Source organism: Bactrocera dorsalis, chromosome 1 (genome assembly GCF_023373825.1).
Source record: "Bactrocera dorsalis isolate Fly_Bdor chromosome 1, ASM2337382v1, whole genome shotgun sequence".
Taxonomy (NCBI): Eukaryota; Metazoa; Arthropoda; class Insecta; order Diptera; family Tephritidae; genus Bactrocera; species Bactrocera dorsalis.
In genome coordinates, this window is record NC_064303.1 from 28,223,952 (window position 1) to 28,240,681 (window position 16,730).

Genomic DNA, 16,730 nt, shown 5'->3' on the forward strand with positions numbered 1-16,730 from the left:
TAAATATTATTACCAACTTTGTAGTCATTTCTTATAATATGAATGGTTTTGTTTCAAATAAACCTTTCATGAGTACAAATCCTCAAAACGAGAAATGTAGTGCTGCAGCAATATTGGTGTAAGTATGTATGTTGAGCTTTAATGCCATATTAAATGTCAAATAAAAAATAGCGTTTTTGACTAACATAAATGTTCGCTATAAGTATTTCCTTTATTGTTTATTATATTAAATTTATACAGAACGCTTAAAAATTTGCGCAACGTTGATAATTGCGTAGTATCGCTACTGATCGTATGTGTGTTTACAATATCTAAACTTCGGTCTGATAAAAATATTAGGCATATTTTTCCCCATTAGTACTGTTACATAGAATGAAGAACAATATCTCAATGAAAAACTTAATAAACAATAAACAGTTCATATTTGGGAATAAGTTTCTAAATGTATGTGTAATAATTGTATTATGCAAGTTGTGTATTGATAGCGCTTGACTTAGTCATCACTAAGAAAATCATCATCTAAATTCACATCTGTCGTATCAATGTTATCGTCCAATGTTACTCCCTCAATTTCAAGGTCTAACTCATCGTCAATGTCATCACCATCGTTTGCTAGTCCATCTGACGACTTATTTAATACAGATGCGGCGGTAGATGTAGTAGCAGCGGCGTTTGTTGGTGGAATTACAAAGTCATCACTTTTCTTATATGATTGCACTCCAGGCTTGCCGTTACTTTCATATATTCCACGCTGTTCTGCAGCATACATTTCTTCGATAGGATTGCGTTCAATATTGAGTGGTATTTTGGCAGCGGCAGTAGCTGGTAATTTCTTTGACTGTGTTTGTTGTAGAAATTCTTCGGCGCGAAGAGCCTCTCCAAGACCAGGGAAGAGATTTTCATATTTAGCTGGATCAGCGAGAGATTGACCGGCTTTCTCATTGAATTTGGCCAACTCTTCACGCCAAAGTTCCACTACACGGGACATTTGGCTGGGAATGTACGTACGCGCAAAGAATGCTGCTTCGGGTAAACGATTCGTCTCAATTAAAATGTCCAAGCAACGTTGTACATCTGCTCGAACGAAGGAGGAGAGGAATGCTATATTGTGACGACCTTGACCTGAACTGCTTTCAGCTACTTCCTCCAACATTTTGTCATCACCTGATGATGTTGCTAACAGCAAAAGACCACTGAAATCATTCGCCTTTTGCATGCATTCTTTTACAAGCTGCATGTTATTTTTACGAGAGGCAACGTCAGCTAGTTGGGACCACTTTTGAGGATTTTCTGCTTCGCGTGCTAATTTCAAAGCAACCTCCAATTCACCGATTTGCAATGCCAGGTCGAATTTATGATCAGGATCTGTAGAGACTTGTAATGCTTGCGGCTTAAAGCCTTGCTTTTCCAAGAAATGTGCTACACGTGTGCGATGTTCTTTTGGGACTGTGGGCAATACCAGATCAGCCCGTTCGAAATCACTGCGCATAACAGCAGTTTGGTATTCGAGTACAGAAAGCAAAAGTGAAAATGAGATAACATTCAATTCTTTATCACCCAAATACAGTCGGTTGTCTTTTGGTACGTAACCAAGTAAATACATTGTGCGATCCAAGTGAGATATAGTGACGATTTCTCCACCAACATAGTAATTAATACGATTTACTGAATTAGTATATATGAAGCAATCTCCAACCCAAATACCAGTTTTTACAACTTCGTTGACTTCCCCTGAAAAAACAATGGTATTAAAAATATTCACTATGTCTCAAAAATTTAGTAGGTATATTATCGTACCTAAAACATCAAAGGCGCTTTCGATACCGTCGTCTTCGAGCCCTTGCTTGCTCTCTAAAGCAGCTGCTATGGCTGCTGTGTCTATAGACAGAACAAAATAAGATTCATCGGTAGCAAGGCACACCAACGTGCCAGCTTCATTCCAAAACACATGTCGTGGTTGCACTTCAATACGTCGCACCAACTGCAGTGTTTCCCAGTCATAAAACGCCAATCCAGATGATGTTTTAACTCCGAATAAATAGCCTCCATATATACTTTCGGCGCCATATTCTGGTGTGAAACTCTTTCTTTCCTTAAAGTTGCGGAAAAGGCGTACTGTTCCATTATTTTCTCTAATAGCATACTCATTACTCTCCAGAGCCCAAACGAATTCTTGGGCGGATCCAAATGCTTTATTACGCAAAGCCATGGATGTATATATTATGTATTCGCCATCACCACATACGACCACAAAACGACCATTGGGGTTGTGTGCTATTGTCTGAGGATAGATTTCGCATGCTCCCATATCCTTAACCGCAACCGGTAAACGCTCTCCATCTTTGATTTCAGTATCATCAGCCATTGCTTTTAAGTTAACCTGTAAAATAATGTATATTTAGAAGTCATGCCATATAAGTATAGTTAGGTACTTACTTGTTGCATTTCAGAGTGCTTGGCCCAAATTATTTTCGATCCAATTACATCCATTGACATTGCTGGTTCTTCCCGACCTACTTTTATTATGATTGATCCCTCATCATATCCGAGGGCAACGTTATTACTACCCCGCATGCATGCAATTGTCCAGACACGTTCAAATCCATAGTTAAGACAGGTTTCCAAACGGTAAGTACCTGAGTGCCAGATGCGAACTGTGCCATCTTCGGAACCGGTTAATACAATAGGCAACTCCGGATGAAAACAAACAGCAGATATATTTTGGGCATGACCCTCCAAAGTTTGAACGCATGTTTTATTTTGATAATCCCAAATCTTTACAAGTCTGTCATCTGCACCAGAAATAAGATATGGTTTATCACCTCCATGATAGTAGTCGATACAATTAATTCCTTTTTCGTGTCCTTCAAGGGTGAAGTTGGCGAAGGTTGAACCGAGTTGCCAAACTTTTACTGTTCGATCAAGAGATGCCGATGCGAATGTGTTATTATCTTTTGGGTTGAAAACAATCTGCATAACGTAATGTGTATGCCCTTCAAAAACACGTTGGCATGCCCACATTTTTTCCCAATTCCACAATTTTATTAGCATATCATCTGTATTCAAATATTTACTATATATTTCTTATGTATAAAAATAATAAACAATATTACATACCGCTGCTTGTCAATATTAGCGGTTGTGTAGGGTGTACGGCAATGCATCGTAGATAATCCGAGTGAGCCTCGAATGAATGAAGCTTTTCAAGTGTGTTGTAGTTAAACACACGGATTTGCATATCATCTGATCCAGTGATGAGCCAATTTTTCCTTGCCACAAACCGACCACAACGCACCGGCACATCACATACTTCAAAATCTTTTACCAATTGTTGATTTTCATAATTCATAATGTGTACGTGGCCATTGTAAAGTGCACACAACATCCATGGCTCTGTCGGATGAAGATCAACACATTTTACACGATCCGAGCGCGAAGTTAAACGACGTTTTATGTCTAACTTTAGAGGCATTTTATGTGAATAATGTTATTAACTTTAGTGTATTAAATGTATTTAAAATTGTCATTAACTTTACTAAAACAACAGAATTCTAATTTTCTTCACCACTTGCACATATGAGAAAATTGGATGACGTTTTCTTGCAAAGATTACTGTCAAATTAGAACAACAAAGTTGCCAACATCATATACAGTTGCGACACAGGTTCAATAGAGGAATTCATTTATAAAAGTTAATAATGTAACGAGTTTAAGGGTAAATCGTCTACCTTGCAATTTATCGTCTATTATCTATTGGTATTCATCACAATATTTTGAACGAATAATTTTTTGGCCTGCAAAAGTATTACTATTATAGTTATTATTTTATTATTACGAATTTGTTTCTTCATTAATTATATAGAAACTGCAATCATTATTTAAAAAAACATTAACACTTACACCATAATGTTGAAATCAAACATTCGGCCAATAAAAAATTGTTTGCAGTAACTAAATATTATTGGATGGTTAAATACAAATAATCTTAAAAATGTATATATTGAAAACTAGAAAAATGAAAATGAAGCAAATTTTCGTAAGAAAAAACACGCTCGACCGTAGAGATTTATACCAAAACAACCTTAAAATTTAATCATGAACTAGAATTATCCAAGCACAATTTATTTTTTTGAGATGAAAATTCTTGTTTCTAAAATTACGTTTTGGTTCTTTCTTAATTATTTCCTAAATGATGAAAGATTTTGTGATCAAATAAATATGTAAAGTTGTTAATTTACCCATGCATCTTTATTAAAAAAATATGGTAACTATCATAATGGAAAGTGGAATGTAAAAGGAATCAATTTGTTCCCATTTTATATTAAAAAGAAGTTAGCCGCGAAATATTAAAAAATAATAACTGAACTTTTAATATTTTTTTAAAGTGTTAAAAGATTAAACTCATCAATATTTTTGGGACTCCGTAATTTTATAATTTTGTTTTGTTATAGTTTTGGGTAATTTTCATATAAGTGTGATGGCGCGCCATGCTAATATTGCCACTCAAAGTCAAGCCTCTAGTATTTGGGGGCAAACTCAGAGTCAACCTATAGAGAATATAATCTGGGGACGTTTGTATGGAAAGAATATCAAAATGAATTCCATAGGTAAGTTTGTAAGTGTTATAGTTAATAAAAGAATAAAGCGTTCAGTAAAATCTATGAAACCTGCATGTATATTGAGACTTAAAATTTCCAACTAAATATTTACAAAGAATAAAACTAATTGTGTAATTATTTTGTAACTGAATAAAATTATTTGATTATTAGATCTAAATGCCGATGAATTTGCAGCTGGCAGAGGTGAAACTTGTAATTTAATGTTAACTTTGGACTATTTGCCAGAAAAAATTCTATATCGCATATCGAAGATACATTTTACATTGAAGCGTGAAAATTGTGATATATCTAAACCAGTTTATATTGAAGTAAGTTGAAATGAGTGTGCTGTTTTTTTTATTTCTTTAATGAAATTTGTATTCTAAAGGACAACTCTCGTAATGGGACATTTATAAATGGTGAACGAATTGGTATGAACAAAACAAGAATTTTGAAAAACGATGATGTTATTTCTCTTTGTCATCCTACGAACAAAGGTAGCGTTATTATATGTAATTATCTTTTATCATAATTTAATTGTTACATTTCTGTTTAGCCTTTGTATTCAAAGATTTGTGTCCAAACGAAGCACAAGGCTTACCAAAAGAAATTACATCCACTTATTATGTGAGTCGCAAATTGGGTTCTGGCGCTTGTGGGTTAGTCCGTTTAGTATTTGATATACGTTCATGTGAGCAGTTTGCCATGAAAATGGTTAAGAAAAACCTACTAAGCGAAAGTAATGCTATCAGTCGTAACAAACAATTAAATTCCAATGACCCTGAAAAGGTTCTTAATGAAGCGAATATAATGAAGAGTCTTTCTCATGTAAGTGGATTAAAAAAATAATTAATATACATTTGTCTAATATACATGATAAAAAAATTATATTTTTTCGCAATATCACAGCCCTGTGTCATAAAAATGCATGATATAATTGATAAACCGGACTCTGTTTATATGGTGTTGGAATTTATGAAGGGGGGCGATTTACTGAATCGCATTATAACTAACAGAAATCTCTCAGAACCGATATCCAAGTTATTTTTCTACCAAATGTGTCATGCTGTTAAGTATTTGCATGATAAAGGTAAATTTTTGCGTTTAATATATTTTATATAATTATAATCATTCATGCATTCACTTAGGCATAAGTCACCGGGATTTAAAACCTGACAATGTATTACTTGAATCTTCGAACGAAGAAACTTTATTAAAAGTTTCCGATTTTGGTCTAAGTAAATTTGTGCAGAATGATTCTGTCATGAAAACGTTGTGTGGAACCCCATTGTATGTAGCACCTGAAGTGCTACAAACAGGTGGACGAGGGGCTTATACGAAAAAAGTGGATATCTGGAGCCTTGGTGTTGTTCTGTTTACTTGGTAACATTTCATTATTAGTTACTTGATTATTCAAATGTTTACTAGTTTACTTAAATGTTCGTTTTTTATCTAGCTTAAGCGGTACTTTGCCTTTCTCGGACGATTTTGGTACACCTGCTAGTGAACAAATAAAGCACGGGCGCTTTCGCTTTAGTCATCCTACATGGAAAAAGGTTTCTCAACGAGCTACTACACTTATAAAAGAAATGCTGATTGTAGACCCTAAAAAACGGCCAACGGTTGATGATGTTCTGAAGAGCAGTTGGCTTAAGGACAATGAAATGTTACGCAAAGCTAAGGCGTTAATGCAGTTAAATACAATGGATATTGATGAGGAAGAGGAAAACTTTTTACAACCACCTAAAAAGCGGGCCAGGAGATGAACCATTATGTTATAAGTATTGTGTTTTAGGTATATTATATTTGTTTAAGGAAGTGTATTTAATGAACTGTTTTCAGTGTAATCTGTGTATCACAGAATTAATTACTTATATTATTGCTTAAGAAAAATGTATTTTAATTTTATTTATTAATCAGTGTTTGAAATAAGATCAAAACAAAGTAATGCTGTATACGGCAGATGATACTTTAACTCTTGATATTATTTGACACTAGCTTAACTTGACAGCATGAGTTTTTTGATATTACTTATTGCACCATATATGTACAAGAAAAAAGTATGAAAATTTTTAATTTTTTTGTTAAAGATTATTAATATGTGTTTTTTTGTGTTTCGTTAATACTTTACACTGTATACAATAATTTAGCCTGAACAATGTTATATGTGTGTTCAAGGAAATGTATAGAAAACGTCAATCCTGCAGCTGCTATTAGTGCAAAACTATACACTTACATACAATGTGGCTAAATGTACAATATAGGTATTACCTGTAGGTAATTACTCAATGTCATTAATATTTAACATAAGATAGGCAGGTATAATGTGATAATATGACCTGTGTGCCAAATATATCTATTAATACACACGCTTAACTTTTTGGCATTTCTTGATCTACAATATTTAGATTTATTAATATTCGAATATAGATGTTGTTGATATATAAAACAGTACTAATTAATAAATGAAAGTGATAAAATTCTTCACGTTTGTTGTGTACCACTTTAATTTTCCTGAACTTACTTTTTCTCAACTAATAAATAGTAAAGTCCTCAAAAACTTGTTAAAAGTCGACCAATCTCAAATAAAGTTTATTTTATTAAGACCGAATATGATTACTATGCAACACAGCGATTTATTGACCAAACCTTTATGAACAAAAAAATGTTTGAAAACTTTTATATTTTTATTTTTATGAAATCATTAAAATCGTCTTAAAAAAAACAAAGAAACGTGCTTTTAATTTGTTACACATTTATAATAAATAAATATGAGCGGTGATTTAACTGCGATTGTAACGGTTGCCGTCGCCACGACGTACAACATCTTTGTATTCATCCATGCGGCGCATACGCGCTAAATATTCTGGATCATCATTCTCAACTTGAATCTCTTCAACAGCCTTTTCTTGATCCTCCTTCTCATTGGGATCTTGTGCAGCGGCTATTGCTTGTTCTCGATTCATTTTGGCCACTTTCTCTTCATCAGGGAAAACTCCTTCCCGTACACGTTGGTCGTAAAACTCATCGACTGTCATCACCGGCAAACTTGGATAGCCCGCTCCGAATACCGCTTTTTGTGCAGAGTTACGTGTAATAATAAACGGTTGCATAGGTTTTTTCTTCGGTTGTTGTGAAAGATGATGGTGATGATGATGTGAATGTCCAGCTGTGTCTGAAGTAGATATTGCTTTGACATTATCGAATGCTATATGCTCATTAGATTGTGCAACGGTTGAACCATGCATTGTACGCATTTGTACCATTTGTTTTTCTAATTGGACGCTATCCAATTCTTCAGTGGCATCGATAATACTTTTATTGAGTAGTTTTAAGAAAAATTCTCTACGTACTTCATCATCAACACTTTTATTGCGCACAGCAAGTTTCATTTTCCTTATAAATTCATCCAACTCTTTCTTTTTTCTGAATTGTGCAATTTTGTCGTTGCGAGCATGCGCTGCACGCATTAGTTGCGCTAATTCATCTGTATTACTACCTTCTGCTGCTCCAACTGCATTTTTTTTATACTCGTCACATAGGTCATATTCTTGACAACGCTGTAAAAAATCTCTGAAAATATATCCAAAGTGAGGACAAAATCACTGTTTCTCTGTGTTTATGACTTACTTGAAGTATACTTCAGCAATTTGGAGTACTTCACCACGACTTTCATGTTGTAGTTTTAGCGCTATTTTACCCAAATAGAAGGGAAGCATCAGGTATTGCAATGAATCAGTAGAAACTTCATCGATAAGCTCATTGGGACTGAACAGACCAATCTGATTTACAATAGTTGTGGCTTCTTCAAATTTCTTCATAGTCTCTTTAACTTTGCGCTTTAATAAAATTGTTAATAAAAAGAGCCGGTAAAATCGTTAAGATCTCGTACTCACTTGATATTCTGCCGAGTTGAATGGTAGAGAAGTTTCCTCTAATTCCTCGAATCCTTCCCAGCCCTTAGAAAATATCATCTGCAAACTTTGATCACCATATGCTTGTGCATCTTCACTTACGCCCTTTTCCGACATTATTATTATTAATTAAAAAAGTAATTAATGATCGAAAAATCTGTTGTGTTTGTGTTTTTATTTGTTATGAAAATATGTGAACGAAAATAACTTCAGTCAATAACAGGGCGTGCTAAAAATGCATTATTTAGTCGTACACATGTTTTGGAAGAATCGGAATTAAAATTAATTGACTTTTTAAATCCAGTAATTTTATTGTATTTAATTAATGGCTTGGAGAATTATTAGTGCTACATTTGTTGTTATTTACGACTGTTATTTAATACGAATTTCCCAGTTGATAATTTGATATGGTTCACCCTGTGATATATTTCGAGTTTATTGTCGCGGAATATTGACGTTCTCTGATTTTATTTGTTTACAAATCCAGGCGAAGTTCCAGATTAGCCTCCAAAACACTATAATACAATACGCTGAAAATAAACTTCTACCGGTTTTTATAGTAAATATTTGTAGATCTAAAAAATGGGCGATTACGATTCTGATGATGAACAATCTCAACTTGAGAAGTTACGTTACGCTAAAATACCGCGAGGAATGTTTGTTAGTGGCTGGGATGATGATGCAGATGACCTAATTGAGGAAGATAAAGATCCACAATGTAAGTTTATGACATTAAATTAAGTATATCATTACTTTGTAGTAATAATATATATACATATTAGCCAGTATAGAGAGAATGATTCTGTGGGCAGTAAATGAAAATAAAATTAACGAGGTCCGCGATATATTGAAATTGGATAAAGAAGCCGTTTCTGCAGTAGACGATGACGGTTATACTCCATTACATCGTGCGTGCTATAATAATTTCGTTGACATAGCTAAGCTGTTACTTGAATACAAAGCTGATCCTAATGCACGGACAAATATGGGCTGGACACCATTACATTCAGCATGTAAATGGAGTAATGCAGAATGTGCTGAACTACTGCTACAACATGGATCTGATGTAAATGCGAAATCTGATGGGGATCAAACACCTTTACATGTAGCCGCAACTGTTTCTAACTGTCGCAATACTTCTACAGTGTTGTTTATGAACGAAAACATAAATTCACGAGCTTTAAATAATTCTGAAGAAACGGCTGAAGACATTGCCCGGCGAACCGGTTTAACATATCCAATATTTGAGATGGGTCACCCGGCTTACGAAGTTGAAACTGGTATAATAGATTAAAAAGTCGTTTTGACTTGCAGAAGCAACCATTAAACTTGGAGTTTTATTAGTTTTATAGAACTATTTATTATATATTTGAATGAGATTAGAAACTATATTTTAGAAACATTTCTTTATGATTACGTGTAGAAATTATAAGCTTACAAAAATACTTTAAAGTAAACGATTAAGTGTTTCAACCCGCTTGTGGATTTCGCAAGAAATGCTCATAGAAGGATTTGGTATAGTCAACCATTTGATCTTGCATTGCCGCCGGAACAAAATTTGGATTACCTTGACCTCCTTCGATGGTTCCTTTAGCGGTGTAACGCATATAACTAGCTACAGTTGTCTCTGGTGGTAGTACGGCACCGTCCTCTATGATGCAGCAGTCTTTAAGCGCACAACGTCGCCCCTGAGCAAAGTTAAAGTTGATATTAAGTATTTAATAAACTAAATTATATTTCACTCACAATAATTGCATTTTTTCCTATATACACAAATGAGCCAATAGAACTCGCCGACACAACTGCACTTTCACCAATAAAAACATGATCGCCTATATGCATAGGGAAGAATGCAATGCCTTTACTGAATTGTTTGTACGGCGGACGGATGACGGCATTTTTGCTTATAACACAATAACGACCCGTACGTACATTTGCCAAATCACCACGAATTATCGCTCCGGTTTGGACAACAACTTTACCATTTAGAACAATATTTTGTGATCCGCATAGGACGGTCTGTCTGCTCACCTTGTTTCCAGAAGCCTGTTAATGGGAAAATTTTGTGTATTTTTTTGTTTAAGCTAATTTAATTTTATATAACCTACAGTCTCCACATATTCATCTTTGCTGTAATATGTATCTACGATTTCCATTTAAAAAGTAATAATATATGAAAGGTGTGCCCTTAAATTGTTTAGTGCTATTCCAGATTTGCTTCTCTTGATGACGAACTCAACAGCTGTTTCTGCTTTCGTATAAATACTTCTGTCATTTCTAATTGTAAATATTGGTGGATGTCAAATGAAAAGTAAAGAAAAAAAAGCAAAATAAAAGATAATATGGTGTTAAAAGGTACATAATTTTCGTAATTCGAGTATAAGTTATGAGCGACACCAGAAGAGAGCTTGCCTAGAATAAGTAACAGAAGAGTCCTTGTGTGAACACTGCGACTGCCTTGTTCTATTCATGCAAGATATGTCGATAAATTTTAAAATCAATGGGTTGTACGGTTAATTCGTGTAAAGCATGGCCAATTTGTATAATTTTTTTCAATCAATTTTAAGAACCCAAATGTTTTTGGTAGAATGACATTTGGAGAATATTCCGTAAAGTATTCACAGAGAAGTTTTAAAACATGCGGGATTGACAATAATTTCTTTCTAATCGCCTTACAATCGCTAAGGGAGTTTTGAAAAATTTAAATTTTTCACTTTTTGGGAAAACTTTGAAAGAAGAAACGCAATTCTTTGCAAAAAAGCAGTTAATTTGTGATTTTAAAATGAAAAAAATTAGTAAATATAAATGCAGCAGTTTTGAGGTTTTGAGTGGCATTGACTTTGAAAACCTGAGTTTTGAGTAAAATACAACAAACAAGTTTTAAGATCTGATGTTTAAATATGCCCAAATCAATTACCATAAAAATTCTGGCCACTCTTAGTGACAGAGAGAACTTTTTCTTATTAATTTGTGAATATTAAAGTGGCAGCACTGCTAGCTGTCAAATCGGTAAAAACGTTCCGTGAGATAAAAAATTCTTTGGATATTGTGGTACAAGTGCATTTTTTGGACTAATATTAGTCATAGTTAACAACTTTTCTTGATAATCGTGTAGACGGCCCAGAGTCCGCGATTAATTTTTCAAAAACATTTAAAAGTATTATAAATATCTTTGCATTTATCAATTTATACCAACAATGTCCGAACGATATACATTTGGAGGCTCTCTAGCATCAATAACTTGTCATGCTTGGAATAAAGATCGCTCACGTAAATATTTGGAACTCAAGAAATTGTCATTATTAGTCATCCATTTATGAGTAACTTTTATGTTTTTTGTTACTTTCATTTCAAATAGAAATTGCTCTTTCGCCCAACAACAATGAAATTCATATCTATAGCCGCGAACGTAATGATTGGAAGTTATCCGATGTGCTAAATCAACATGATTTACGAGTAATGGGTATAGATTGGGCGAAAAATACGAATCGCATTGTAAGTTGTGCTGCTGATCGGAACGCTTATGTCTGGTCCCAAGCGGATGATGGTAAATGGAAACCCACTTTGGTATTGTTGCGTATCAATCGTGCAGCTACTTGTGTTAAATGGTCGCCAGCAGAAAATAAATTCGCTGTTGGCTCAGGTGCACGCCTGATATCAGTGTGCTATTTTGAGTCTGAAAATGACTGGTGGGTGTCCAAGCATATTAAAAAGCCGATTCGTTCGACAGTTACCTCTTTAGATTGGCATCCAAATAATGTATTGCTTGTGGCTGGATCAACCGACTATAAAGTAAGTCCCTAGATTTTACTGAAATTAGAAATATTATAAAAAAATATAAATTTATAGTTCTTGTTTGGAAACTTTTGTGAGGTTTATAGCTTCGTTGCAACCAAAGTTAACTTTTTTCGTGTTTTTTTAATATATTACGACTGTTAATAATACCTATTTATATATTTCAGGTCCGTGTATTTTCAGCTTACATTAAAGACATTGAGGATCAACCAAGTCCAACACCTTGGGGCAATCGGATGCCATTAGGAAATCTCATGGCAGAATTTAAAAACTCAACGAATTCAGGTGGTGGCTGGATAAACGATGTCAACTTTTCTGCTGATGGAAATAAAATTTGTTGGATTGGTCATGATAGTTGCATTAATGTTGCCGATGCAACCAATGGCAATGCATTTGTACGTTGCAAAACACAGTATCTACCCTTCCTTTCTTGTGTTTGGATATCGCCAGTGTCCATAGTTGTGGCTGGCCATAGCTGTGTTCCATTGGTCTATACATTGGTTGATAATTTAAAATTGGTGCTAACGGCTAAATTAGATAAATCACAAAAGAAAGAGTCTAGCGGTATATCCGCTATGCGTATTTTCCAATCGTTGGATCGAAACTTAAGAACTGAAAATTCTGATACTAATGTTGATTCAATACATCAAAACGCTATAACTTGTATTCGCTTGTATGCTGGTGAAAAGGAAAATGGTAAAAAAATAAGCACATCTGGTGTTGATGGTCAACTTGTTATATGGGACATTGATAACGGGTTGAACAATTCCATGAATAACTTAAAAATATAAGCTTTAAAAGCCAAAATATTCTATACATACTTACGTACACTTGGGTTTTTAATATACATACATATTAAATTTCTTAAATATAATAAATTTGAAATTTGTTAAATAGATTTCCAAAAGTTAGATTTCGTCTTTAAATTACAATATATTGTGCGATATTCTTGCAAAACTTGAAACTCACAAATTGAATACAAAGTACTTTATAAGAGGGCAGTTAAATCTACGTAACCAGAACGCATCAAAATTTCTACTCAAGCAATTGGGGTACTCACAACGTGTCATAAAGCATCGTGAAATCACAAAATCATAAATTTGTATACTAGTTTAAAAAATTTGTTGTTATAGTTCACATACTAAAATAAGTTTACGCAAATACAACTCTGAACGCTATGTTTCCAGTTTTCAGTTGGTTATAACTTATAACTTTATGAGACTATGTATGTGGACCTCCTAAATATGTTACCCATTTTCGTAGCTAAAACAATCAGCCGCACTAAATGCATCGAAATCGAGAAATCGACACAGTCAATGGTTCAACGCTACAGGGCTGAAGAGGTGGACCATAAATTATCTGACGGGTAGAAAATAATTCGTATTATTTCGAAGTTAAGAAAGAAGCAGAGGGTTCTGCAGGGTGGTGTTCTCTACCGGCTCGTGTTTAACTTCTATATCTTGAAACTTCTTCAGCCAACATAGGTTTTTTTGCAGTCGATGGCATTCAAGTACCGACTTTTAACAACCCTAAGATTTTAGGTGTTATACTTGATTGCCGGTACTCTTTCACTTCGTATACGACCGCGATTATTGTCAAAAAACAGAGAGCAACAAAAATCTCAAGTTCCTGACCGGTTGAACCCAGGAAAATACAAAAAATCGTTTTTGGCAACATACAAGGCAGTTGACCGGATCGTCAGAAACTATGCAGCAACGAGATATTCCTGGCGGATAGCCGAAGAAGCTTCAGGATGCCCCCTGATGTAACCTGTGGAGCACTTCTCTCCAAGCAATTTCTACTAGAATGCTTTCGTAGAAACCAACTTTACAGTTATCTGCTTTGATTGTCATCTTAATAACGGATTGTTGTTTTAGCGGGTACCTAGTCTCCGTTAGGATGGTAAGGATAATCTATATTGTCGTCGACGTCATCATACGGAAGGCACAATTCACTGTTAGAATTCACGACAAGGGCAGGCATCCTAAACTATGACTACTCCTCTTGGACTTAGTAATTGAACGCCATCTGGTGTCGCAAAGGACCAAACTGGTCTATGCGTGGCTTATTGACCTACCAGATTAACCTAACCTAACATATGTATATGCTTTGAACGGAGCTGCCTTCTAGAAATATTAAGAGACCATTTCTTGCTTACCGACCAAACAGCGAACGCAAAGGTTTCAGCCGTGAACTGAACTCCAATCCGAACTGAACGCCGGTCCTGAATAACCTTTAAAACAACAAAAGACATCGTCTCACCCTAACGTCCATCAAGCTTTCTCAGCTAAAACTTGAGGTTTAATAACTCAATATTGTTTTGTCTTAGATTTTCTTCATCTTTATAGTCGTAGGCACCGCTTACGCGATTATAGCCACCTTCACAAAGGCGCGTCAGTCGTTCTTCCTTATCGATGTTGTCGCCAATTGGAGATCAGCAGGAATTTAAAAGCTCTTACAAAAGCTCGGTTTCAGTGTAAAACATTTTCCACATAACTATAACATATTCAGTATAAGTCAAATGTGTGTTTCGTTATTATTTGCCGACTGGTAGCCACACAACCAATCAACCCACTCACCCATAGCAGTCGCCCGTCTAATATGTTCGTCTAGTCTGAACTTGGAAGTTTAAAGTTTTTCTCATGGTCAACTACAAATCCGGAAAAACTGTCGGTAAATTCATCAAATATATTAATTAAATATTTTACATAGTGTTTAACGTCATAAATACCGGTTAATATTTAGTTGAAACATTTTTTAGACCTATCGAATCAAATTCATAGTAAATTTGGCAGAATTAAATTGCAAGTTACGTACTGACTTGTAAAACTACAACTGTTATATCAACGTACATATTTACATATATATTTATAAAGAATTACATTTACTCAATGTCCTTGTAACAGTTAAAGGCTGATAATTAGTACACATATTCCATTATGAATGTCTCAGTGAAAACGATGAAGTTAAATACACACTATACATACGTACATAGCACATAATTAAATATAATTACAATGCTATGCGAATAATTATTTATTAATAAACCACATATGTAGGTTGTAAACGTCATTTGTTTCTAAGCTTCTGTTAACAATTTGCTCGTGCTCATATTCACTCACTTTTTTCAATTCTTTTCAGTTTTGTTATTCGGGTTTACTTCCGCAGATTAAAATAAATGCATATCGCATACACACATACATACACACCTAATGGTATATACATACACACATACACATATGAGTAAATTTATACAAGTTTACAGCATTCTGATGCTCTTAACTCCACTTGTGCAAAGCACAGTGGGGCAAGTGGTGCAAGTCAGGTGATTAAAATTTATTATCGACACAGAAAAAACTGCTGACGTATATCTGCTACTTAACCGGAAACTTTGATGGAACTTAGAATGCCTTTCGGTTTTATTTCATCGCATGCCTTACCAAATCTGTGCAGTAAGGCAAGTGGTGCAAGTCAGGTGATTAAAATTTATTATCGACACAGAAAAAACTGCTGACGTATATCTGCTACTTAACCGGAAACTTTGATAGAACTTAGAATGCCTTTCGGTTTTATTTCCTCGCATGCCTTACCAAATCTGTGCAGTAAGTTTTGAGTATAAATAAATGATATTTAAGGGAATAATCATAATTCAAAATATATTTTATAATCTCGAAATTTGTTATGATCAAGCGTGGGTTAACTTTTATATTAGTGTTAGGCTACTTTAGCTTTAGCCGATTTTATCCACTGTAGGCACAAAAATAAACTATCATTAGAAAGAGAATTTTATTAACATAACTCACATATTGACAAATGTATTTGGCACACAGTCAACTGGAAGTTCGAACATTTTTATGTGAGACTTATGGGGGATACGGGAAGTATCAACACATTTTGGACAGAGAGGCATACTGTTAGAAAGAAAACATTCTCTCCGAATTTCAATAATACATACCGATACTATATTGAAATATATTTTCGGTAAAAAGTCATAGACACTGGGGCTTCAATAGAGTGGAAGACATGTATGTACATCAAGCCTAACCATGTTTACCAAATTTCATTATGATATTTTGATTTTTACTCATGTTTCACCTTGCTAAGTCACAGTCAGCCGGAATTCGATTCGTCTTGTCATCCTAGACGTTTATATATACATATGTATACAACTCTACAAGTATATCTATCTCAAATAATTGAATTGAAATAATAAAGGTGAAAACAACGTACTTGGCTATAAAGTCTAATAGGTTGAGGAGAACAGCCTAAAAAGGATGATTTTTGGAATTTAAAAAGTACTTTATCAACTGTTTCAAAACTTTCAAGGGAATATTTATACATATTCTCGAATACATTAATATTTTTCGAGTTACACGTGATCTCCCCTGCTCTAAGGAAAGGATCCTCAGAACCATACAATGAT

At 34.4% G+C, this 16,730-nt stretch overlaps 6 protein-coding genes across 6 annotated transcripts; 3 read left to right on the forward strand and 3 right to left on the reverse strand.

Annotated features, from left to right (window-relative positions):
* Positions 1-173: 173 nt before the first annotated feature.
* Positions 174-3,616, reverse strand: LOC105223736 (coatomer subunit beta'). Its single transcript, XM_011201538.4, has 4 exons — positions 3,118-3,616; positions 2,437-3,056; positions 1,798-2,380; positions 174-1,731 (listed from the first exon to the last, which is right to left on the reverse strand). The coding sequence occupies exons 1-4, from the start codon at positions 3,470-3,472 to the stop codon at positions 494-496; spliced, it is 2,796 nt and encodes a 931-aa protein (XP_011199840.1). The 5' UTR covers positions 3,473-3,616; the 3' UTR covers positions 174-493.
* Positions 3,617-4,297: 681 nt separating this feature from the next.
* Positions 4,298-7,236, forward strand: LOC105223735 (ovarian-specific serine/threonine-protein kinase Lok). Its single transcript, XM_011201537.4, has 7 exons — positions 4,298-4,607; positions 4,770-4,927; positions 4,987-5,095; positions 5,155-5,426; positions 5,508-5,688; positions 5,747-5,981; positions 6,055-7,236. Exons 1-7 carry the CDS (start codon positions 4,478-4,480, stop codon positions 6,362-6,364), a joined length of 1,395 nt encoding a protein of 464 aa, XP_011199839.2. The 5' UTR covers positions 4,298-4,477; the 3' UTR covers positions 6,365-7,236.
* A 30-nt stretch (positions 7,237-7,266) lies between these two features.
* LOC105223734 (immunoglobulin-binding protein 1) lies at positions 7,267-8,827 on the reverse strand. Its single transcript, XM_011201535.4, has 3 exons — positions 8,495-8,827; positions 8,229-8,437; positions 7,267-8,171 (listed from the first exon to the last, which is right to left on the reverse strand). Exons 1-3 carry the CDS (start codon positions 8,627-8,629, stop codon positions 7,382-7,384), a joined length of 1,134 nt encoding a protein of 377 aa, XP_011199837.1. The 5' UTR covers positions 8,630-8,827; the 3' UTR covers positions 7,267-7,381.
* A 125-nt stretch (positions 8,828-8,952) lies between these two features.
* LOC105223732 (ankyrin repeat domain-containing protein 49) lies at positions 8,953-9,840 on the forward strand. Its single transcript, XM_011201533.4, has 2 exons — positions 8,953-9,230; positions 9,295-9,840. The coding sequence occupies exons 1-2, from the start codon at positions 9,095-9,097 to the stop codon at positions 9,804-9,806; spliced, it is 648 nt and encodes a 215-aa protein (XP_011199835.2). The 5' UTR covers positions 8,953-9,094; the 3' UTR covers positions 9,807-9,840.
* Positions 9,841-9,847: 7 nt separating this feature from the next.
* Positions 9,848-10,780, reverse strand: LOC105223733 (dynactin subunit 5). Its single transcript, XM_011201534.4, has 3 exons — positions 10,621-10,780; positions 10,259-10,558; positions 9,848-10,200 (listed from the first exon to the last, which is right to left on the reverse strand). Exons 1-3 carry the CDS (start codon positions 10,666-10,668, stop codon positions 9,982-9,984), a joined length of 567 nt encoding a protein of 188 aa, XP_011199836.1. The 5' UTR covers positions 10,669-10,780; the 3' UTR covers positions 9,848-9,981.
* A 713-nt stretch (positions 10,781-11,493) lies between these two features.
* Positions 11,494-13,218, forward strand: LOC105223730 (actin-related protein 2/3 complex subunit 1A-B). Its single transcript, XM_011201532.4, has 3 exons — positions 11,494-11,782; positions 11,871-12,304; positions 12,475-13,218. The coding sequence occupies exons 1-3, from the start codon at positions 11,710-11,712 to the stop codon at positions 13,096-13,098; spliced, it is 1,131 nt and encodes a 376-aa protein (XP_011199834.2). The 5' UTR covers positions 11,494-11,709; the 3' UTR covers positions 13,099-13,218.
* The last annotated feature ends 3,512 nt before the right edge of the window (positions 13,219-16,730 follow it).

What these genes read in the sequence shown, in the direction of transcription:
- LOC105223735 (XM_011201537.4), top strand. Translation starts at nt 4,478, where the DNA reads ATGGCGCGCCATGCTAATATTGCCACTCAAAGTCAAGCCTCTAGTATT. An exon ending in TTGTCATCCTACGAACAAAG is followed by an intron (nt 5,096 to 5,154) that starts GTAGCGTTATTA and finishes ATTTCTGTTTAG; the next exon opens with CCTTTGTATTCAAAGATTTG. An exon ending in GGTGTTGTTCTGTTTACTTG is followed by an intron (nt 5,982 to 6,054) that starts GTAACATTTCAT and finishes TTTTTTATCTAG; the next exon opens with CTTAAGCGGTACTTTGCCTT.
- LOC105223732 (XM_011201533.4), top strand. Translation starts at nt 9,095, where the DNA reads ATGGGCGATTACGATTCTGATGATGAACAATCTCAACTTGAGAAGTTA. An exon ending in GGAAGATAAAGATCCACAAT is followed by an intron (nt 9,231 to 9,294) that starts GTAAGTTTATGA and finishes TATACATATTAG; the next exon opens with CCAGTATAGAGAGAATGATT.
- LOC105223736 (XM_011201538.4), bottom strand. Translation starts at nt 3,472, where the DNA reads ATGCCTCTAAAGTTAGACATAAAACGTCGTTTAACTTCGCGCTCGGAT. An exon ending in GCTAATATTGACAAGCAGCG is followed by an intron (nt 3,057 to 3,117) that starts GTATGTAATATT and finishes ATTTGAATACAG; the next exon opens with ATGATATGCTAATAAAATTG. An exon ending in AAGCGCCTTTGATGTTTTAG is followed by an intron (nt 1,732 to 1,797) that starts GTACGATAATAT and finishes TTGTTTTTTCAG; the next exon opens with GGGAAGTCAACGAAGTTGTA.
- LOC105223730 (XM_011201532.4), top strand. Translation starts at nt 11,710, where the DNA reads ATGTCCGAACGATATACATTTGGAGGCTCTCTAGCATCAATAACTTGT. An exon ending in TTGGAATAAAGATCGCTCAC is followed by an intron (nt 11,783 to 11,870) that starts GTAAATATTTGG and finishes CATTTCAAATAG; the next exon opens with AAATTGCTCTTTCGCCCAAC. An exon ending in CTGGATCAACCGACTATAAA is followed by an intron (nt 12,305 to 12,474) that starts GTAAGTCCCTAG and finishes TATATATTTCAG; the next exon opens with GTCCGTGTATTTTCAGCTTA.
- LOC105223733 (XM_011201534.4), bottom strand. Translation starts at nt 10,668, where the DNA reads ATGGAAATCGTAGATACATATTACAGCAAAGATGAATATGTGGAGACT. An exon ending in AAGATGAATATGTGGAGACT is followed by an intron (nt 10,559 to 10,620) that starts GTAGGTTATATA and finishes TCCCATTAACAG; the next exon opens with GCTTCTGGAAACAAGGTGAG. An exon ending in TAGGAAAAAATGCAATTATT is followed by an intron (nt 10,201 to 10,258) that starts GTGAGTGAAATA and finishes AACTTTGCTCAG; the next exon opens with GGGCGACGTTGTGCGCTTAA.
- LOC105223734 (XM_011201535.4), bottom strand. Translation starts at nt 8,629, where the DNA reads ATGTCGGAAAAGGGCGTAAGTGAAGATGCACAAGCATATGGTGATCAA. An exon ending in TCAACTCGGCAGAATATCAA is followed by an intron (nt 8,438 to 8,494) that starts GTGAGTACGAGA and finishes ATTTTATTAAAG; the next exon opens with CGCAAAGTTAAAGAGACTAT. An exon ending in ATTGCTGAAGTATACTTCAA is followed by an intron (nt 8,172 to 8,228) that starts GTAAGTCATAAA and finishes ATATATTTTCAG; the next exon opens with AGATTTTTTACAGCGTTGTC.